Source organism: Garra rufa, chromosome 4 (genome assembly GCF_049309525.1).
Source record: "Garra rufa chromosome 4, GarRuf1.0, whole genome shotgun sequence".
NCBI lineage: Eukaryota > Metazoa > Chordata > Actinopteri > Cypriniformes > Cyprinidae > Garra > Garra rufa.
In genome coordinates, this window is record NC_133364.1 from 39,172,772 (window position 1) to 39,195,800 (window position 23,029).

The 23,029-nt window shown below is 37.7% G+C and overlaps 1 protein-coding gene across 1 annotated transcript in view; it reads right to left on the minus strand.

Annotated features, from left to right (window-relative positions):
- LOC141332939 (uncharacterized) overlaps positions 1-23,029 on the minus strand; it is a 145,629-nt gene that overhangs the window by 118,567 nt on the left and 4,033 nt on the right. Inside the window, exons 5-10 of the mRNA XM_073837898.1 lie at positions 21,815-22,061; positions 3,705-3,770; positions 3,439-3,552; positions 1,865-1,978; positions 1,552-1,665; positions 570-707 (exon numbers count right to left, since the gene is read on the minus strand). Coding sequence (XP_073693999.1) covers positions 570-707; positions 1,552-1,665; positions 1,865-1,978; positions 3,439-3,552; positions 3,705-3,770; positions 21,815-22,061 — 793 coding nt within the window. The remainder of the gene's footprint in view (positions 1-569; positions 708-1,551; positions 1,666-1,864; positions 1,979-3,438; positions 3,553-3,704; positions 3,771-21,814; positions 22,062-23,029) is intronic.

Genomic DNA, 23,029 nt, shown 5'->3' on the forward strand with positions numbered 1-23,029 from the left:
TGCGCTGCAAATATCAATCCTAGTTTTAATTTGTCTGTAACTTCACAAATGACCATGGAATAAGCGGGATAATCAACGGCTTGCCGTGCGTTAAAGGATTTAAAATGCACTTCGCGTTGGGTGGTTATTAGCCTCCACGTCGTGCATTTAAAATCCTTTAACGCACGGCAAACCGTTGATTATCCCTTACTTCACTATATTCTGGATAGTAATATCCATTGCAGAGTTACGTTATTCGGCTCGTTCCATGAATCGCACGCTGATTCTGAACAGCCGTAAAACAGTGATTCTGTTCAAATTCCCTATTGAATCATATTCGATTCCCTTTGAGCTAAATATTAAATGTAACAACCCTACACATATTTCTTACAAAAATATTATACCTGAGACCAAGCCGTGTATCTTCACTCTTAAAATCAACTACACATTTAACATTATCAAGTACACTTTAAAGAGCACTTTCTAATCATTTCATAAACTGTTTATACAAGAGCTGTGAACTTAACTGTGATAATATATGAAAGTTATCAAAGTCATGCTGTAATCACATTTTTATACAAATGTTATACCTGAGATCAGGCTGTGTATCTCCACTGTTAAACTTTATTGGTGGATCCATAGACTCGTCACTCCTCAAAGACACACAGCTGGGCTCTGCTTCTGATCTCTTTTGATGAACTGAACTATGAGCAGTGTTGGGCACGTACCTTTAAAAAAGTAATTAGTTATAGTTACTAGTTACTTCTCACAAACAGTAACTGAGTAAGTAACTGAGTTACATCATTATAAAAGTAACTAATTACCAGGCAAAGTAACTATTGCGTTACTTTAAAAAAATCTAATTTAATATAACTGTAAAATAAATATAAAACATTGTACACGAATCTACACTATTTTAATGTTGTTGTGGGACAATGTGAGAGACAACTATCAAATTCAACATATTATAAATATTATCATTATTATAGTGGAACAATAAAGCACAATAGATGGTTTAGAACTTTAAATATCGTTATCACTTGCGTTCTTAGCCACTAATTTTGTGGTGGCATGTGACGATGTGAGGTGCTTCAGTAGATTAGAATTAATTGTCACCGACGCAGAGGGACTCTTTTTTCCTGGGCATAAGTTCAACATTCAACTGAACTGTGTGTATGCATTTTAGACACTTACATTGTTCTTGCTCCGTCCATGCTTAAACTGCTGTGTGCAGTAATATTAATGGCATGACCAATTTCCTGAGCTGTTAAAATTACAATTTAAAATCGATACCAAATCAAAACACCAAAACCAGTAATTGACAGTCAAAGCAAAGCATGGTTTGAATGCCCCACCACCAGCTGAATTGGAAGTTTTGATTGGTTTTGGCCTGAAGTGCAGGGCACCGCCCCAGTAGTTTGGAAAGTGTCCGTCAAATGTCAGCTCAGCCTTTTTCTCCTTTGTCTTTTTTATAGTTTTGATGAAAAATAAATGTGGCAAAGTTGAACTCAACTGCCGAAATTTAATTATGCTTAAGAAAAAAAGTAAAACATTTTTATTCCAATGTTATACCTGAGACCAGGCCTTGGATCTCCACTGTTAAACTTTATTGGTCGATCCATAGACTTGTCACTCCTCATAGATACACAACTGGGCACTGCTTCTGATCTCTTCTGATGAACTGAACTAAAACAGAAAAATTAAAGTTTATCCTCTAAATTACTGTATTTAAAAAAATCAACTACACATTTATTATTATCAAATTCACTTTAAAGAGTGCTTTCTAATCATTTCATACACTGTTTATACAAAACAGTGATGTGAACTGTGATAGTATATGGCAATCTTAACAGTCATGCTGTAATCACATTTTTAAATGTTATACCTGAAACCAGGCCATGTATCTCCACTGTTAAACTTTATTGGTCGATCCATAGACTGGTCACTCTTCATAGATACACAACTGGGCTCTGCTTCTGATCTCTTCTGATGAACTGAACTACAACAGAAAAAATAAAGTTAATCTTTAAACTACTGTATGTAAAAAAATCAACTACACATTTCAGTCATTCTTGAGAAGTGGGACAAAACATGGTGCAAAATTGTAAAAACAAAGCCTTGTACTCAGACAAAGGAAACTACATTTATGTTTCTTATATGCACTAAGCTATTGAGCTATCCTTTAATACAACCTCCCAACTTATCTCTTAACTTGGACTGTGTAATATAATTTTACCTTTATCTTTAACAGCTTTCTAGATATTTTTAACATTTCAAAACACATTCTCATGATAGTAGATAGAATACACTTTCACATGTGACCAACAATTCCACAACAAATATAAAATATCATAATGAATTATCATCAAAATATTCATCTGATGGACAGAACTGACAGAGTTGACCAAAATCTGAATTTGTAGTCATTTTAACTATCAAATAGATTTAATCAATTAATTACTGTATTAAAACAACCACAACAAACAGTGAGTATGTTATTGTTTATAAAGCTTCTATTCAAAGGTCACATTTAAGTATTTTGATATATCACTGGACCACAAAATCTTACGGTGGTGACATCTGACGGTGTTGACAAATTTGCCATTTCTTTCACAAAACAAATATGGAGTTAATTCATGTAGTAGCCATTTAGTTTTTCTATTGATGCTAGAGACTAATGGAACCTGCTTCACGAGAATAAAATGATCTGAATATTTCAAATAATTTCCTCAGAATTTGGAAAATGGTGTTGACATATCATGGTTGTGACAGGAAATATTAACATTAGAACTAAAATATTCTAAAACTATAAAACTTAGCAGAGCTTGTGTCACATTGATGTACAGAAGACGACTGTGACAAAGGGGTCCCTTAGAGTGACAGCTGTCATGATATTCCCTGATTTTATTACATTTTAATTAATGTCTGACGGTGTTGACAAAAAGTGAGGACACAACTTTGAAACCTTATTAAACACACGTCACACTGAAAAACAACCTTACTTTGATATGAGATATTATTAAGTGTTTCATTTGATAAAACAAGGTCTTTTTCATCATTCTAAATTTTTATCCATTTTATAGCATATGAATGAATAAACCCTTCTCTGTGGACACACTGTTTTAGACGTAGTGAGAAGACAATAAGTGTCATAGATTTCACATAATAATAATACAATTAAATTGAAGGGGATAATTGTGTTAAATACATTCTATTCTTAATCCCCAAAACATTTACAATTGAAAATATTTTATTTTTATTTTTAAAACTAATAGTTATAATTGCTGGACATGTTTTGGCCCATGTCTCATTCAATAGAGTATAGAGTTCTTTTTCTTTTATAGAGTTCCTTCTAATCATTTCATACACTGTTTATACAAAAACAGTAAAGTGAGCTGTGATAATATATAGCAATATTAAAAGTCATGCAGTAATCATATTTTTATACAAATGTTATACCTGAGACCAGTCCACGAATCTCCACTGTTAAACTTTATTGGTGGATTCATAGACTCAACACTCCTCATAGACACATAGCTGGACTCTGCTTCTGATGTCTTCTGATGAACTGAACTAAAACAGAACAGATTTTTGATAACAATCATCTTAATTTGAAAACTTCAAACTGTATTTTTAATGAAAAGCACTTATGGGGGCTTTATGGTATTATTTGATTATAATAAATACAAAACTCTTTTAATGTGTTACTCAAGGTACCTGCATACTGAAAAAACGTCTTCATCTCCAGATGTTTGAGTTTCATCCATGATGGATCTGAACAGTTTGAGACTCTAGATGAAAGAGACAAACAATCACAGAAACTAAGCAAATCACACAGGTTTTACAGCCTAATTTTAAAATGAAGCTATTTTCTGCTAACATGCAACTACTAAAATTGTCTGATATAAATAATAATAACGCAATGTTTATATTGACACAATTCCAATTGAGTATTCCAGGGAGTAATGGTGGACGGTATAGATGGTCACATAAGATTTAGTGATACAGTGGTGGGAGGATGTGTATCCCTCTAGGGGGGTTCGGGGACATGCCTCGCTGGAGAAAATTTTATACATTTTAAAGTTAAATTCATTAATTTGGTGCACTTTGAGAGTTCAAAAATAAGAGCTCTAACTATGTTCAGTGTGCAAATTGAACAAACAAAAAACAATAACATCTGTAAAAATTGTAACAAGCTCATTTTTATATGGTGAACTAATTATTCTGATTGTTTAAGTTACTAAATTGAACCCTTGCTAGTAGCATACATGATAACCAGCCTATATATAGCCCCATAGGCTTCCATAGGAACTGAGGAATGCGGAAGTAAAGCGTGTGATGGAGCGGCCAATAGTTCCAAACAACCAATAGTTCCTGCATTGAAGCCCATTCATTTCAGCGCTTCTCAAGCATAGTTGCTGGTAAACTGAATAAATTACAGATTTTTTTTTTTTTTACATTTTAACGCATCAGTTGACCTCTCAGAAAACTGGCCAGTAGAGGTATTTTATGAAGCGTGTTATAGTTAATGTTTATCGTTAGATAATAAACAGTTACACTGTGCAGTTAGATAACATGAGAAACGCCGTAATAGCGACCATAACCAGATACTAGTTGTCATATTTTTACGTTGTTAGTCTTTCTCCAATCTTTCTCTCCCTGTAGGAGGTTGAATGAGTTTCAGTAAAGACTGCATTCAAGAAATATGATAAAAATGTATGCTGAATGCAATTGGTTGCTTTGTGTTTTTTAAACACTATTTTCATCTTTTCTATAATGTTAAATGCCATATTTGCTTGCCTTTTATAATTTTCACTTATGTTGTATATTTGAATATCATAAAATAACACTAGAGTAAATTACTTTTTTTATTTAACATTAAATCGAAACATATATATAAAAAAATGAGTGTTTGATCATGTCCGAATACACATCCAAATGGATTTAACCTTAAATTACACTAACTGTAATATAAATACTATATTAGAAAATATTATCTTTTAAATGGTCAGGATCATTATTATTCATATTATTTAGTACAAAAAAAAAAATAAAAATATTAACTAAATAGAACTGAACTGTATATTACAATTATTTAATTGAGTAAAAGTTACACTTAAGGTGTTTGATCACATTTGACTGCCAAAGAGTATGAGAACATATTAATGATGTCTCTTTATCTGTCACGTTCGCGAAGGGGGAAAGGGTCTGGGTCCAGATGCAGGTAAGAGGGTTTTTAATTGACACAAAATAAACAAACAAAGCAAAAGGCCAACACGGCACAAAACTAATAAACTTAAACACAAAAATAACAAAACCAAGAACACGGTCAAAGGCCAGGGATTTCAGAAACACAGAGTATACATGACAGGACAAAAGACAATGCAGACATGATGAATGGTGAGCAATGAGGGTTCTTATAGTCCATATAATTGTGACCAGGTGTAAGTGCAATGAGTGCTAATGACAAGACAGGGGTGAACGATCAGGGAAGTGCAGTGTAAGGAAGGGAAACAGCGCTCTCAGGTGGCTGCGGGAAACCCCACAGCCCAGATCATGACATTATCACTCCCCAGAATAAAATGCGATTGTAAAGCGTGTTCAGAGTAGTTATCAATACACAATCAATGCACATTATGTGTTAATAATTACTCGAAATTGCTGCAAATATAGTAAAACTGCTGTCTATCCTACTTAAACCCATTCAAACTCATTGACAGCGCGGAGCTGTTTGGAACTATTGAGAGCTCCATGAACCACGCGACCGCTCGGTGGCGAAATCAAAGCGTGTCGCAACTCTGTTTCCAAACAGCTCTGGTGCTTGCTATAAACGCGTTTGCTCCACTGATCTATATAATGACTATTATAGATCAGTCTGCTCTAGTAAACCTGCGCTCCGCTTGAAATGACTAGCGCACTTCATCCATAATGCGATTCTTGTCTTTCCTCGCCCAAATGTATGACCTCTTTAATAATTAAGGCGTTTATACTAATTGAGGTATTTAATACTTTTTATGGCTTTAAATGTCGCTGTTATTTAAAAGAACACTTTTTTAAAAACGTATGCTATTTACAGAGGTGGAAAGAGTAATAAAATATGCTACTCAAGTAAAAGTACTGTTACTTCAATGAAATTTTACTTAAGTACAAGTAAAAGTACTGGTCAAATTTACTGAGTAATTTTTTTATTTTTTTATTTTTAACAGCAGGGGTGGGTGGGGAATTCTATTGTTATTCAAAAAAGACAATGGGATATAAATCTCAACCTGGTTGCTTTTAATTGAGGAAACAACTTTACGAATTAAAGTGCAATAAAAACAAATAAATAAGATACAATAAAATATTAAAGGTCCCATATTGTCAAAATCGAAATTTCCTGGCTTTTTTCATGATAACCGAGGTCTAGGGGCTATGTAACTACCACATAAGTTTCAAAACAGTCAATCCACAGTAAACTGCACACAGCCTGCATAAAGTAGCTGTTCCTTTTCACAAGCCGCTGTGACTTCCGTAAAAATGTGACGTCCGATCTACTCAGTCACCACCCCGAGCACCAACCACCGCCCCACCCTCCTTTTGTCAAACCCAAAGACAACATCATGTCCATTCCATTGCGAAGCAACAACAACACTGAAACAAGTGGAGAAAACCCTGTTCAGTCGATAGATGTTGAAACTACATCATTGCACAGGCTTCAGAACAATGTTAATATAAGAGACCAGTGGCACGTCAACTTCAGCCTTTTTCACACAGCCGTTCTGGTAAATACACGGATAATGTGTCCCATGATTTGTTTGGGAATTGTTTAATTTGGTTCATTTACACTTGTTTTCCGGAATCTGTGCATGCTTTACACACAACCCATTGTCACGGGTAAGAAGGGAGGTCTGAGTCCAAATGCAGGGGAAGATAATATTTAATGAAAATAATAACAAAACCAACAAAAAGGCCAACACGGCAAACTAAACATAAACTGAAACATAAACTGAACAAAACATGAAACAAGATCTAAGGCCAAGGTCAGGAACACAAAAGTACATGCAAGACAAAAGACAATGCAGACCTGAAGCAGGAGTGAGAAGTGAGAGTTCTTATAGACCAGATAGTGAACAGCTGTGAGTGAAATCAGTGCTAATTACAAGACAGACGTGAACAATCAGGGGAGTACAGTGCAAGGGGAACAGCGACCTCGAGAGGCTAAGGGAAGACCCACAGCCCCGATCATGACAGTACCCTCTCCCTACGGAACGACTCCCAGACGTTCCCAAAGTCTGGAGGGAGGAGGCACGGAGGAAGGCAACTCAGGGGGAGGGACGGCGGGCCAGGTCCGTGCAGCGCAGTCACCGCCGCGTCAGGAACAGAGAGCGCAGTCGCCTCCACGTCAGGCGTAGAGATAGCGGTCATGGCCGCGTCCTGAACAGAGAGCGCGTTCACAGCCGCGTCAGGAACAGAGATCGCGATTGCCTCCGCGTCCGGAACAGAGAGCGCAGTCGCCTCCGCGTCAGGAACAGACAGCGCAGCCGCCTCCTCGTCAGGAACAGAGAGCGCAGCCGCCTCCGCGTCAGGAACAGAGAGCGCAGCCGCCTCCTCGTCAGGAACAGAGAGCGCAGTCGCCTCCGCGTCAGGAACAGAGATCGCGATTGCCTCCGCGTCAGGAACAGAGAGCGCAGCCGCCTCCTCGTCAGGAACAGAGAGCGCAGTCGCCTCCGCGTCAGGAACAGAGATCGCGATTGCCTCCGCGTCAGGAACAGAGAGCGCAGCCGCCTCCGCGTCAGGAACAGAGAGCGCAGCCGCCTCCTCGTCAGGAACAGAGAGCGCGATTGCCTCCGCGTCAGGAACAGAGAGCGCAGCCGCCTCCGCGTCAGGAACAGAGAGCGCAGCCGCCTCCTCGTCAGGAACAGAGAGCGCAGTCGCCTCCGCGTCAGGAACAGAGATCGCGATTGCCTCCGCGTCCGGAACAGAGAGCGCAGTCGCCTCCGCGTCAGGAACAGACAGCGCAGCCGCCTCCTCGTCAGGAACAGAGAGCGCAGCCGCCTCCGCGTCAGGAACAGAGAGCGCAGCCGCCTCCTCGTCAGGAACAGAGAGCGCAGTCGCCTCCGCGTCAGGAACAGAGATCGCGATTGCCTCCGCGTCAGGAACAGAGAGCGCAGCCGCCTCCTCGTCAGGAACAGAGAGCGCAGTCGCCTCCGCGTCAGGAACAGAGATCGCGATTGCCTCCGCGTCAGGAACAGAGAGCGCAGCCGCCTCCGCGTCAGGAACAGAGAGCGCAGCCGCCTCCTCGTCAGGAACAGAGAGCGCAGTCGCCTCCGCGTCAGGAACAGAGATCGCGATTGCCTCCGCGTCCGGAACAGAGAGCGCAGTCGCCTCCGCGTCAGGAACAGACAGCGCAGCCGCCTCCTCGTCAGGAACAGAGAGCGCAGCCGCCTCCGCGTCAGGAACAGAGAGCGCAGCCGCCTCCTCGTCAGGAACAGAGAGCGCAGCCGCCTCCTCGTCAGGAAGCCGCCTCCGCGTCAGACAGAGAGCGCAGCCGCCTCCGCGTCAGGAACAGAGAGCGCAGCCGCCTCCTCGTCAGGAACAGAGAGCGCAGTCGCCTCCACGTCCAGAACTGTTCCTGACGAGGAGGCGACTGCGCTCTCTGTTCCTGACGCGGAGGCGGCTGCGCTGTCTGTTCCGGACGTGGAGGCGGCTGCGCTGTCGCTGTGGTTGGCTTGGCTGTGCGTCACTCAGAAAACAACAGGCCAATCAGAAGAGAGGCTCATGAATAGGAGCTGTAAAAATATATTGAGATGGATTTTGGCACTTATACCGCAAATATATATTCTTAAGGACATCAACAACTAAAATAAATTGGAAATTTCCGATCCAGATTGGAAATTTCCGATCCAACCTGGGGAAATTTTCGATCCAGAGTTATGTCTACAATGCTGTCTGCTGAAATGACTTCACAAGTGATCCCGGGCTAGGTGACGTGTCTGTGCTCCAATGAGACATTGAGAGAGATGACACGCCTCCTTTCAGGAAATCCTCTGCAGTTTGCAGGTAGCAGTTTAGCATTGAGCGCCATACAACATGTCCGATGTGTGGAAATATTTTACGGTCGAAACGCGGCAAAGTAACGCCTGTTTCACACATACTTCGTCTGCAGTGCGTATACATTGCGTTTTTTGGGGGGGTTTTCGCACCCATGTTAACGGATCAGAGCGTTCACACTGCACGCAGTTGCTGTTCGGCGGTGCGTTCCAGAAGCGAGTCTATTTTTTGCTGTGCTGTAGCCCTGAATTAAAGTGACAGCGCATTGTTAGCTGTAAAAGGGAACATGTATTGACACGGAAATGTGGTGATTACCCCATAAATCATAAGTCTAATGTGTTTTACAGTCAACTCGTGGCTTTTTGGCTAAGTTTAAAATTAGGAAAAGTGCACTTTTAAATAAGCAAGGCAACATAATGCACTTGTCCAGGTAGAAAAGTTCTGTTTCTGTCTGTGAAGTTTTAATTTAAAATATTTGTGATAGGCAAATTTTAATAAGAAAAGGAAGCTATACCTATGCTGTTTAAATTCAATTCAATTCAATTCAAGTTTATTTGTATAGCGCTTTTTACAATACAGATTGTTGCAGAGCAGCTGCACAAAAGTTTTAGGCTACTACAATATATTTAGTAGCTTATTAGTGGTGAATACTGTATGTTGAAATGTGTTGCAACTTGCTTTAGCAACTTAATATATAAATCTAGAAGTCAATTGCATTGAATAATACATTTAACTTATTGAGTTTAATTGTGAATATGTCTAAAAACGATTGTATTACTGTACTGTAATAAAAGAGGACACAATGCTAAAAAAGCACGTTTGGATTTGAAATTAAAATAACGGATAAATGGTGTAAGACAGCAACGCGCAATGTTTGCAAATGCAAAGCCATTGTTCGGAGAGCTGGAACGTCCGTCGCGCCGTTCAACACTACAAATGTAATTAAACACCTGAAAAAGCACCAATCGAGAGAGCACAAGGGCTTTTTAACCAGGGGGGAGAAAGAAGAGAAGAGCCACCAAGAATCACTTTTGGAATCATTCAAAAAGCAAAGCAAAGCATGCCTTTTTTTATGCTACAAGAGTTAGTGTACTTAATTTGTGTTGATCGGATGAAGCAGCCCTTTGTTTTATTTAGAGAGTAGTAGTATGGAAGTTTACCCTTTTATTTCATGTTTGACACTTTAAAACTGTGTTGCTGCCTATGGTGATTTATATCTGTGCTGTTTAATTCATATGACAGGGTTTGTTACTTTGATGGTGTATATTGCACTAGTATCTAGTAATCCTGTCTTGAAATTTAAATAAATATCCATTTAAACCCTTAAAGTTGCATATTTGTTTTCAGGATGGGATTTCTGCCGTTTTCTAACCTCATACTTACCTCAAGTTGCTTTTTGGGACATACATAGACTTGCTTGTAGAGAAGTTTATTACAGCCTCATAAAATCAACAATAATGATAATAATCATAGTGATATTAAAGCAAATTGGCTCTGGTATCGGAATAGTATCGGTATCGGCAGATATCCAAATTCAGGTATAGGAATCGGATCGGAAGTGAAAAAATGTGGATAGGTGCATCCCTAATTATTATCTTATTTATTTATTTACTTCCACAATAAAGAGAAAAGTATTTATTTTTAAATCTTTTTTATTAACCAAAACCAAAACCTTATTATTCTTCTACTGCATGTTATAAAAAAAAACTCAAAATTCAAACAAACTTTAAATTAAAACTTTAGATATACCTTATAACCTTTAAAGAAAACCTCTGTTAAATTCTAACTTTTTAAAATTAGATATACAGATTTAAAGCGCCTGAATTCATTACTTCAGACATTCTTTACAACTTCAGAGTACTTTTTCTTAAATAAGTGAACATGCCTTACCAAACAGGACAACAGGGAGATGCCAAAAGACCACTAAACCTATCCCTTTGAACTTGACTGACTGAATATCTACTGTTTGTATCCATTAAAAAATTAACATACGAATTCAAACTACAGCAAATACATTCTAAATCTGTTGAAACACATCGACGTGAAGGTTTGACAAAGACAGGATCAGAGCTGTCAGTGTGTGCCTCATAAACACAGAGCCTCACTCCTTGTCTATGGGTGAGCATCCATTATAAAACACTCACAGAACAATAATTTGGACAACTAGGCAAATGTTTTGAAATTTCACGCAAAAATATGATAGGGATAAGAGCCCCGAGAACGCGCATAGTTTGTGAATCAATAGTGGACTTATGCGTGTCTAATGTACGACTCTGATAAACACGACTGTTAGGCACGCGCAAGTTTGTTATTACCTTTTAGCGCGACGGATTGTTTCATGCATGCAGCCGAGAGATGTAACTCTGCCTAACTGTGCCTTGTCCGTCTCCATCTTTCTTGAGTTAGCGCCAGGGCCGGCCCTAGGATTTTGGTGGCCCTAAGCAAGATTTTGTGTGTGGCCCCAAAACACTCACAGGGCAACCACCAAATAACACCACTGCTCGTAACTGAATGAACACACATGCACTTGAATTAACAACAACTATATTACTTTATTTTAAAACAATGTCTCATTATATTGAAATATATCTCAAATTTTGAAAGCACTGCAAATAATAAGAAATAGTCAAAATCAACAAAATCACAAAATCAACATATTTAAACTATAAAAGCAAATAACTTGCATGTAACAAAGCTTTTAAGTAAAAACAATGACAAATGAACACCAATAAAAACTAAAATATTTTGACAAATAGCAATGATTAATAAGTGGAAAATATTCAAAATGATAAATAATTAAGTCAACAAATTTACACTATAAAAGCAATGAACTTGCATATAACAAGGTCTATAAATAAAGGCAATGACAAATGAACACCCATTAAACCTAAAATACTTTTCACATTTCTCTGACGTGACATGCAGCCAGAGAGCCCGACTAGTTTACCAGCTATCTTATTATTTAATTAAATAACCCCCTGCTGTGTTGCAATGTGTCGGATAAGACATGAAAGTGCTCTCATTATGCTATTTTTTTAGAATAACTCACTGCAACGCTGTGTGCCGTTTTTCTTGTTAGCACGCAGCATGCTAGCAAGAAAAACGGCGGATTATTTAATCTGAGTGAAATGAAATGGACCAGTCACATTATAACATACCTTTATCTTGTGATCTTCTTTCCGTTTCAATTTTTCTTTTTTTTTTTCGTCCTTCGGCACCACTCGGGAATTTTCTTTTAGAAGCCATCTCTTGTGTTGTTAATTTGCGAAATAACGATACCCACAATGCCGCGGTTACTGACCGCTGCGCCGGCTGCGTTGTTGCCATGGTTACGCACGGAGGAGGGAGCGCCGGAGCGGTCACAAACTTACTTATTTACTTTACTAGTTTTTTTTTTCACCCCTGTACTGATACGTCTGATTAAACTGATATATTTCCGCGATTGTAGTATATATTAAAATAAAGAGAAGGTCAAAAATCCAGTCACACACTGATCGTGTGGCCCCCCCTCTAGCGGTTGTGGCCCTAAACAACCGCATAGACCGTTTATGCCAGCAGCCGGCCCTGGTTAGCGCGCTGCTTCTGCCGCTCATCAAGCAATCAGTAGTTTCCGGTGCGCGTCTGCGCGATCCCCTCCTTCCCTCCACGCACATTTTTTTTAAATGAATTGAATTTTTTTTACTCAGTAACGGATAATATTTAAAATGTAGTTAAGTACAATACTTGAATCAAAACGTACTTAAGTAAAAGTAAAATTACAAAATTTAAAAGTTACTTTTGTCCGTTATGTCCAGCAGACCCTATGCGCGCTTGACTTATTCTGAAACCGCAAGCCTGCGAGCCACACAGCAGACTACAGTCGAAGCGGAATTACATCAGGAAATGTGGACTCAGAGGAAGACAGTGAGGGTTTAGGGTGCCACACTGAAACAAAATGCTTTTCTTACTTCGATTTTTTGTCTTGTTTCCAGCCAACATACCTAAAAATTCTTAAATCAAGAAGGATTGCCTAGACAAGTAAAAATTATTTTCTTGTTTTCATTAAAAACACGACAAAATTAAGTGAGTTTTTGCTTGAAACAAGCTAAATAATCTGTCAATGGGGTAAGAAAAAATCTTATTACAAACAAAAAACAAGATTATTTTTCTTACCCCATTGACAGATTATTTAGCTTGTTTCAAGCAAAAACTCACTTAATTTTGACGTGTTTTACTTGATTTAAGAATAATTTATTTTCGATTTAAGTATTTTTAGATATTTTGGCTGAAAACAAGACAAAAAGTTTAAGTAAGAAAAGCATTTTTTTTGCAGTTCATTTGGGACAGAGTCAGCATCTGGGTTTTTTTTAACACAGCCTGCCTCTCCTAGCTATAGGTCAGTGACTATAATAGTCACACAGTGCATTAAACTATTTCTCAAATAACTGCATATATTATTTAATTCACCAGTGGACTCAGTTAGAACGTATATTGAAGTGAGTACACACATTTGTTTTATTTTACCATGTTTTACTACATTGAGCTGCTGTACTTCACAATGAAAAACTGTAGGAGTTAAATGCTGTTACACTGCAGTACAGCTACTGAACTTTAGCTAATTCTGTTTTACCTTATTATTTATTTACTTTATTTTATTTATGTGTTTATTTCTAACATGTCTGGTTGGTAAAATAAATCTTCCGTGTATAGGCTACTACTAGGTACCTATACTATAGTGACTGGGTTAAATAGAGTTGCATTACTGAAAAGAGACTAAAATTAAATTTTCATTGACTAAAACTAGAATTAATATAATCAGTTTTCCTCGACTAAAACTATACGAAAATAGTCATGGATAATTCTGACTATACTAATTCTTGACTAGACTAAATAAGAGTATGAACGTGACTAAAACTACTAAAAACTAAAATGACAGCTTCACACAAAGACTAGACTAAAACTAAAATTAAAACAGGCCGCCAAAAACAACACTACTGTAAACACATTTTTTTAGTGTGGATTACACTGCAGCAGGCACGTGCACAAAGGGGGCTTAAGCACCTGCCCTTTTTATTCCTGGAGAGAAAGTGCCCTTTTTTCTGGGGTGCTTTTTTTTTTTTTATAATATATATTCCTGTTTGAGCACAGCTTCATATATTTATTGAAGAATAGTATATCTAAATATCAGGTCAGGAGTTTTGAAGCGCCTTTTTTCACCTTTCACGTGACGACCCCACCCGGAAGTTCAGGTCGATCCGATCATGTTTATAATATATATCTATGTTTATCCTCCTGAGACCCCGCCCATTGACTTATGTCCTCTGTAGTGGACCTTGTGTTTTCATGAATTTTCTTTGAATTTTTTGAGCTACTCTGTCAAGTCCTGTTGTACTGTGCAGAGGACATCCTGGGCTTTCTAGTGATATGTCATTTGATTGGCTGGCATGCTAGGAACCACTTCTTACACTGAATCCAAAATGGCCGACATGCAAATGAGCACATTTTATAGGAAGGACAGAGATATGTAAAATTTAGCTTTTTTACATGTTTTTTACTATTATTATCACATATATATTTGTTTATTAAAGTGTCAGTAACAATACATTTAGCTTTCAAAGCTGTTAAATTGTTTATGTTTCAAAATATAAATATTTAAATGTCAACTATAGTGGACATCAGGACCATCTTAATGTAATTAATGACTGCATGTTGTAGGAGGCCGAACTGAAGCAGAGAGGATTTTTATAAGATAGTTGAGGGAGACTCTGACTTAGAGCTGTCAGATGAGGATAAATTTGAATGTAACATACAAGAAGATGTTGAAGAAGAGGAAGAAATTGCAGGAGACTCAGATGAGCAGACTGAAACAGACACAGAGACAGAAAGGGAAGAACAGGAAAGATGCCGCACTCTGTGGTTCTGCAGAAGGACAATGCACTTCTGAATGGTTGAAGAAAAACAAAATGAAGACTTTGGAGTGGCCTAGTCAAAGTCCTGACCTGAATCCTATTGAGATGCCCACAGCATGACCTTAAAAAGGCGGTCCATGCTCGAAAACCCTCCAATGTGGCTGAATTACAACAATTCTGCCAAGATGAGTGGGCCAAAATTCCTGCACAGCGCCGTAACAGACTCATTGCAAGTTATGGAAAATGCTTGATTTCAGTTGTTTTGTTTTTGTTACATAAATGTTGGATTAATATCCCTTTACAGCCATATTCTGTACAGTTTTGTTGTCTGAGTTTGGCTGTCGTTTCGAACTAAAATGGTCCTGTGGTCCACTACAGTGGACATGCTGTAAAATTAAAAATAAAAACAAAACGTAAAAACTCTAAATTGTAGAATTTTTTTTAAACCCAAAGGATGTAGGAAATCACAAAAAAACAACAAAAAAGAGGCACTTTTTTTCTTTGGGTCTCAGGAGGATATAGCGCCAAGGGTGTGGCTGCTGGTAAGTGGTGTTTTCACCAGATTTAACGTTACTTATTTTTATAAGAATGACGTGAAGAAAAGAGATTATGCACGAGTATTTATACTTTTTTATAGTTTGTGCATGTGTAGTCTGTTCTGAAATAGCTGCCGATAATGTCAGCATGTAAAAAAATCGTAAATAATGTAAAGGAGAGGGCTCCTGCAGGTCCTTAAAAAACTCCTCAATTTAGTTGTATCAAATTTAAGGCCATAAAAAGTTTTATATATGTTAAATAGTATAAGAAAAGACAATCATAATTTAGTTGGTCTTACATTTGGAGACGGAAAGACGAGAATCGCAATACGCCTTATTCAGCCCGCTGCCATTTTGAATCGAAAACGAGGCTGTGAGGGATAGCAGTCCAGCAGCGGCCACTGTGGCGCATTGTTGCATACCGGGATGTAGATCGTATAGCCGTAAAATAATAGGTCATTTCACATTTTTCCACAGGAAAAAGAGCTCCAGAAAACGTGGATTGATCGACAGGACATATAACCTCACTTTCAGGTAACAATATTGCATTTAAGAAAATGACTGTGGAAACTAGCCGGCTGGCTAATTGCTAATTTATAATGCGAGCATGTTTATCTTCCTTTAAACGTTTACGCAGAGCTAACATGTTATGTACTACAACAACAACTAAACTAAATATCTCCATTTTGTATAGATTACAAAGAACACAAAAGTGCTCAACATTTTACTCAGGATTGTTTTTCAAAAACACTGACTGGAATTAGGACGCTTGAGGAGGGTTCAGCTCCGTCTGTGTTTACCTGGACTCAAAGACCTCACGAAAAGAAAACCTTGCGATCGTAAATGAAAAAGATATTCTTTTTAAATGATGTTTTAAAGATTAACATGTTTAATAGTTTGTGTTAAGAGCCTGCAGTTAGATCGTAAGCCTCTTTCAGACAACATGTTAAGTCATACAAAAAACAGTGGGTTGAAAGTTTATTTTTATGCAAAGCGATCAAAAGATAACATTTATTTATTAGTTTGCCATGAAGTGTTTGATGTCAACCCCTTTTAAAATCGCAAAATGATATTCAGAACATAATTTTTTTTGTTTCTGTCTTGCTTTAGACAAGGAAAATGTCATGTTTATCGTAATTTCATAATAAAGGTCGGGAAGACGCTTATGACCTAGCTGCAGACTCTTAACACAAACCATTAAGCATTTTAATCTATATAACATCATTTGAAAAACTCTGTGTAAGCGTTTAAAGGAAGATAAACATGCTCCCATTAGAAATTAGCAGTCTTTCCACAGTCATTTTCTCAAAAAAATGCAATATTGTTACCTGAAAGTTAGGTTATATGTCCTGTCGAACAATCCACGTTTTCTGGAGCTCTTTGTCCTGTGGAAAAATGTGAAATGACCTATTATTTTACGGCTATACGATCTACATCCCGGTACGCAACAATGCACCACAGTGGGCGCTGCTGGACTACTATCCCTCACAGCCTCGTTTTCGATTCAAAATGGCAGCGGGCTGAATAAGGCGTATAGGGCTGGATTAAACTTCAGAAGCAAGGCAATGATGTCATTGATTAAATATGCACGCTGCACTTTTCAAAGTCAAAACGCGGCACTGATGTCTTGATATGAATGTATCTGAAGGAGACCGACTGTCCTCAGAAACGTGTCGTTGGCATTTTCATTACACATATGATAAAACAGCGTTAATGCTGCTGCTTTGTGTTCAGCCGTTCCCATGGAAACCGTAGTATTTCAGCGCTCCTAAAGCGCCCCCTTGTGACAGAGAATTAATTTATTTCCACATTTTTCAGCTCTTTATGGTCAAATTATTGCAATTATCGACCTAGTTTTTATGCAGCAAACACATAGAGTTGTAAATGTGAAAGATGTTAATGTGCCTTCTAAAAATCTAAACAATTAAGACAGTAATATTTATGTTTTAAATAAAATATAATAAATAATAAGCTCGATGTATCCTTTTAATGGTATAAAGGTGTATAAGATATTTTGTTTTTGTGTGAACCTGTATCTGAATTATAAATCATGCCATTTTATGCCTTAATATCCTACCGTCTACAATCTTTCAATACAATACATCAGGGGCAACATATATTTTCAATAGTGACCACACAGGTTTTAATATAACAGCTGTTCTTTATTATTGTGTTTAACAGAGAGAAGAAAATCTTTAGGTTTGACAATTTAATACACAACAATTTCTAATCAAAATGAATAGGTCCAAAGAAAATATGTTTAATCTTTTAAACATTAAAATGGTCTTTTATGTTCCATTTCTTTCTCATTGGCTGCTAGAAGCCTCTGTGATCATACGTGTATCAGCAAGGAATGTGTCACAATATACAGTACAGTATTGCTGTACTGATGTTTTGAGCACAGCCCTATTTAGTGAGCCCCTTTTATAGTGATAAAAATATTACTAATTCTATTGTTTGAGTCCTGAACTAAACATAAATGCAATCAAAACTTTGAATAATGCATTATTTGTCTTATTAATGACATTTTAGTAACTGGATGCCTACAATGAGGTGATGGACCCGAGGGGCTCTTAAATGCCTTGTTCAAGGTGCCCTTTTTATACTTTAAGCACCTGCCCTTTTAAAGGTCTCTGCACGGCCCTGCACTGTAGTACAGCTACAGTTGAAGTGTACTAAAGTACAGCTGATGAACTAATTCTGTTTTACTTTATTATCTAGCCTTCTTTGAAGTTGCAGTGAAAAGACTATGTGTTGTTTTATTCCACTATATTGATCAGATAGCACTGATTGTCAAGAAGAGGGACAAAACAGGCTGAAATATTGAAAAAGTAAAAACTACATTTTTATATATTACAGTAAGTTTACTAAGCTACTGAGCTACACTTCGATGCACCTTCTCAACTTTTCTTTTTTTTTAATCAAAATTAGTTTTTTACCTTGCTATCACTTATTTGCAATCAATATGTTTTTAACATTTTAATACACATTATCATGTTAGCAAACAGATTTGACCAATTCACAGATTCACATGTGACCAATACTTCCTCAACAAATATAAAATATCATAATAAAATATTATTAAAATATTCTGATCTGACAGAGTTCACACATCTGACAGTAGTGAGAGACCCTGAATCAAATACATTTATTAAAGCAAACACAAAACAATGTTATTTTTTATAATGCTTTTTGATTCAAGATTCATATTTAAGTATTTTGAATGTCATACGATACAGGGTTGACACATTTGCCATTTCTTTCACAAAGCAAATTGACTTAATGTAGTAGCCATTTAATAGAATCTGTTTCAGGAGAATAAAATGACCTAAACATTTCAAATAATTTCCTCAAAATTTAAAGAGATGGTGTTAATATATTTTGGTTGTGACACAGGAAATATTAACATTAGGATTTAAAATATTCTAAAACTATTAAAAACTTAAAGTCTGTCCGACATTGATGTGGTAGAATGTGGCAAGGGGGGCCATGTTTGATATAATAATAAAATCTTTTTGATCAGCTAAGGTTGATCACAGACGTGAATTTTATTTCTGTCCTGTATCAACAAGATAATCTTCAGGCCTTTCACAATAATGTCACTAGGCATGTTTTCATTCACCGTCAGTCAGGACAGAACCATATTATGCTGACAGAAAGTTAGGAAAGGAAAGGTGGATAGAAATCAACTTGCGAATAAGCTACCCTATTAGGTACAGTTTGTATGCCTTGATCAACATTTATTTATTTATTTATTTATTTTTGGACACGGATGACCACCTTTTGGAAGCTCCATTGCTTTAAAAACTGCATGGTTGGCTTTAGATTTGGATTTAGATTTTGGTAACACTTTCATTAATAAATCATTGACAAACATTTGAGAATCTCTCATTTTGTGCATTCTGCTCTTTCTTTATTTGTCAACGATAAAGCTATAAAGGAAATTAATAAAATATTGTTGGATTTAATTTGGAAAAATAGACCTCACGAACCAAAAAGAGAAGTACTTGCTAATTCCGGAAGCAAGAAGCCTTGATTTGCTGGACTCTGCAGATACTGTGAACACCAAATTGGTTGAGAAGATGCCTTATGAATTCAATGTCATTGTGGTTTTTTATTCCAAGATATTTGACCAACTTGGTGGCCTTTCTTTCTTACTTATGTGTAATTTCTCTCCTGGCAAATGTTCTTCTGTCATGGAAATTGTGTTTTGTCCTTGGTTTCTCCCCCCACAAAGTCCTCCTCTGGAATAATGCTGATATAGCTGTTAGAAATAAGTTTCTATTCTTCCCTAGATGGTTCAGTAATGAACAATTTCTGAATCTCCATAACTTTCCAGTTCCGCCAAAGAAATATAATACTTTGATTAGAGCTATCCCAGTAGGCTTAACCCAGAAACTTAGAAATCACCTTAAAATCAGTAAAGGCAACAGTGTTTATTCAGCTTTATGTTTGGGTGGTATCAATATTTTAGATCGGAAATGCAATAACAGGCATATTCACAAAATATTTCAAACAAAGAGAAAGATTACTCCAAGAGGGAAATTCTACTGGGGTTCCTTTATAACAAATATTAATTGGAGAAAGGCCTGGCTTTTGCCAAGTAAATTTTGTATATCTAATATGGTTAAGGATATTCATTATAATATTCTTCATTGAATGTATCGTGTTAATTTGTCTATTTCTAAATATTCTGATGTTGCTGAGTCTTGCTCGTTTTGTGGCTTTGTTGAGGAAACAGCTGCCCATTTGTTTTTTATTGTGGTGTTACCAACAAATTATGGGTTGACTTAAGCTCCCATACTTTCGAGATGTTATTTTTTTATTATGAAAATCCAAATCACTTATCTGTTGAATATGTTGTTAACTTTCTTATATTGAAGGCAAAATTTAATAATAATTAAAAAAAAGGCTTAAATCTCCTCTGTCTTTTCCCCTTTTTCTTGCTGAATTGATTCTCTTGTTTCATCTCTTAGATTTATAAATAACAAAAAGAGTGCCAAATTTTTTTTGTTGCATTATGACAGTTTTTCTTAAAGGATGTAATTTATTTTTATACTTTTCTTTTCTGTATGGATAACACCATAATTTGATGTTTGCAAATCCAGATTGTAATTTTTTCGGGTTTTATCTTTATGATTGCTCCTTTTAGGAATTTATCAATGTGTAATTTCCCTGTTCTTGTACTGTATGTGTTTTTCAAGTTTTGAAACAATAATATTAAAAAAAAGAAAATGCTTAACAGATCATTAGTTAAAGCTAACAATTGTCATTAAACTTCCAATTTATACGATCGTGCACTTCCTAAAAATTTACAAATGATTTTATAAGAAATTATACAATGATTACAAGCTTATTTGTTAATGTACATTTGAATACTAACAAAGGCCATTAAACTTCAGTTGACATTGGGTTAAGAACCATTTCATCATAAAATGCTCCTTCTGGTAGACATGGTTTGAACCGTTACTGTGTGTAAAAACATGACACACACAGACTGATATTACTTTCTTTATGAGGACTTATTAGACATTTATTCTGACTTAATATTGAGGCTTAATATTGGGAGATGCAAGGGTCTGTAGTTCTTACCATTGGAAAAAGCTAACTTAGATCATGTGAGGCACCTCAGCCAATCATACAATGGCCTCTGGTCTCGGTCTCTACATACAGCCAAAGCCACAGTGATAGCATTAGGCATTTGGTTGCAGTGGCTTTGGAGACTTTATAAAATATCACTCTTACTGATTTATCATGGGCACGATCTCTTTATAATCTATTCTGTATATACAGTTTCACTGATCCATAAACCCTAAACCCAGGATAGAGCGACTGAGTGAATGTGGTGTGTTCTGTGTGGATGAGGCTCATTGTGTCAGAGACGCTGTAGAAGGACAGAGTTCCTGCACCGTGATCCACATACACTCCTATTCTACTGCTGATAGACTTTACAGGGAGATCTGTCTGCATGTTATAGAAAAAAGAAACTCAAGCATGAGAGTCGCCACTCACAATGCCTCACTCACTCCCAGCATGCTCTGCAAGAGAGAGAAAGAGAGAGAGAGAGAGAGAGAGAGAGAGAGAGAGAGAGAGAGAGATGGAAAAGGTCCATCATCACCCTCAAAGCTTCACAGGAGTTTTCTCTTCATGGGTTCCAGATTTCATTCACTAATGTAAGGCCGATTTAATTTATATGCTGTTTATTGATTACAAGTGTGTATGCAGTGCTTCTATCCCTTGTCTATGCTGCTTCTTCATTTGTGAAGACTAAAACTTTAATTCCTAATTTTTAAGTTTAAAGTGCCACTACTATGGATTTTTGAAAATTACCTTTCATGCAGCATGTAGGTCTCTGGCTTACCAGCTAACAGCAATATCTACTTGCTCGCTATTCCCAGGGACTGAATGTTCGACACAGGTGTGATGTTCACATGATGTGTACCTTGGCACCATGCCCATCTCTGGACTTGAGTATTAAGCCAGTAGTGCTGCAGCGGTGTCATGTGCATCAGACCCAGTGATGTGAATGCGGCTGAGAATGCCATATGAACCAGGAGCCTCTGGAAGTCTTTCAGGGAAGGCCCCTGTTTTGTGCTCTCACACACGTCAGCACTGACTGTGCAAGATCCTGAGAAAGGTGATCGAGTCCAATTTGATGCCGGGAAAAGAGATACAATGCATGGCACTTCATGTCGACTGAGGGGACAGGCTCAAGGGCGCGGATGGCATTTTCAAAGTTCAGAAGGGGGGTTGGGGGCAAACTGTATGCAAAAGCCCAGACAGTAAGATCAGATTTCCAGATATCAGTCCACCACTTCAGGCTCACCATCAGACCACTATCATATATTAAACCTGATTGATCATTAATAGAATAATATTGATTATTATTACAAACACCTGCAGAATGACATATGTCAAACAAATCAGCATATAAATTATTGTAAAACTTAATTGGTGTATAAATGCATTTTTTGACAGCTGTGGCGGTACTGAAAAGATGAGGAAGCAATTGCAGGTGAACAGAATGTTTATTAGAATGAAACAGAAGTGAAACACAGTCAATGATGGTGATGTAGTCCTCCCGGCTGGGTGGGGCAGGGGCAGATGGCAGACAGTGAAGTGGCGTGAGTCCCGTGGTGGATAATCCCTGGTGAAACAATGAAGACACGACGAAATCCAGCAAGACAGAGATCCACGAAGACGACCAGCACACACAAAGACAAACCCAACACTGTGACATCCAGTTGAACTATCGGACGAGGGAGAGAGAGAGAGATGAGTATATATGGGCTGAAGGTAATGGAAAACACCTGTGCCAGACTGATTAGCAGCTCAGCTGAGCGAGCACACACAATCACATGACAAACCAACAAATCACGAGACGAGAGAACACGGCAGAACCATGAACCGTGACAGTACCCCCTCCCCTAGGAACGTCCCACGACGTTCCCAGAACCCCTTACCTGTTGATTGTAATCATCAATAAGGGAGTGATCCAGGATGTCCCTGGTAGGTACCCAACTTCTCTCCTCCGGACCGTAACCTTCCCAGTCCACCAAGTACTGGTATCCGCGTCCCCTCCGCCTAGAGTCCAGA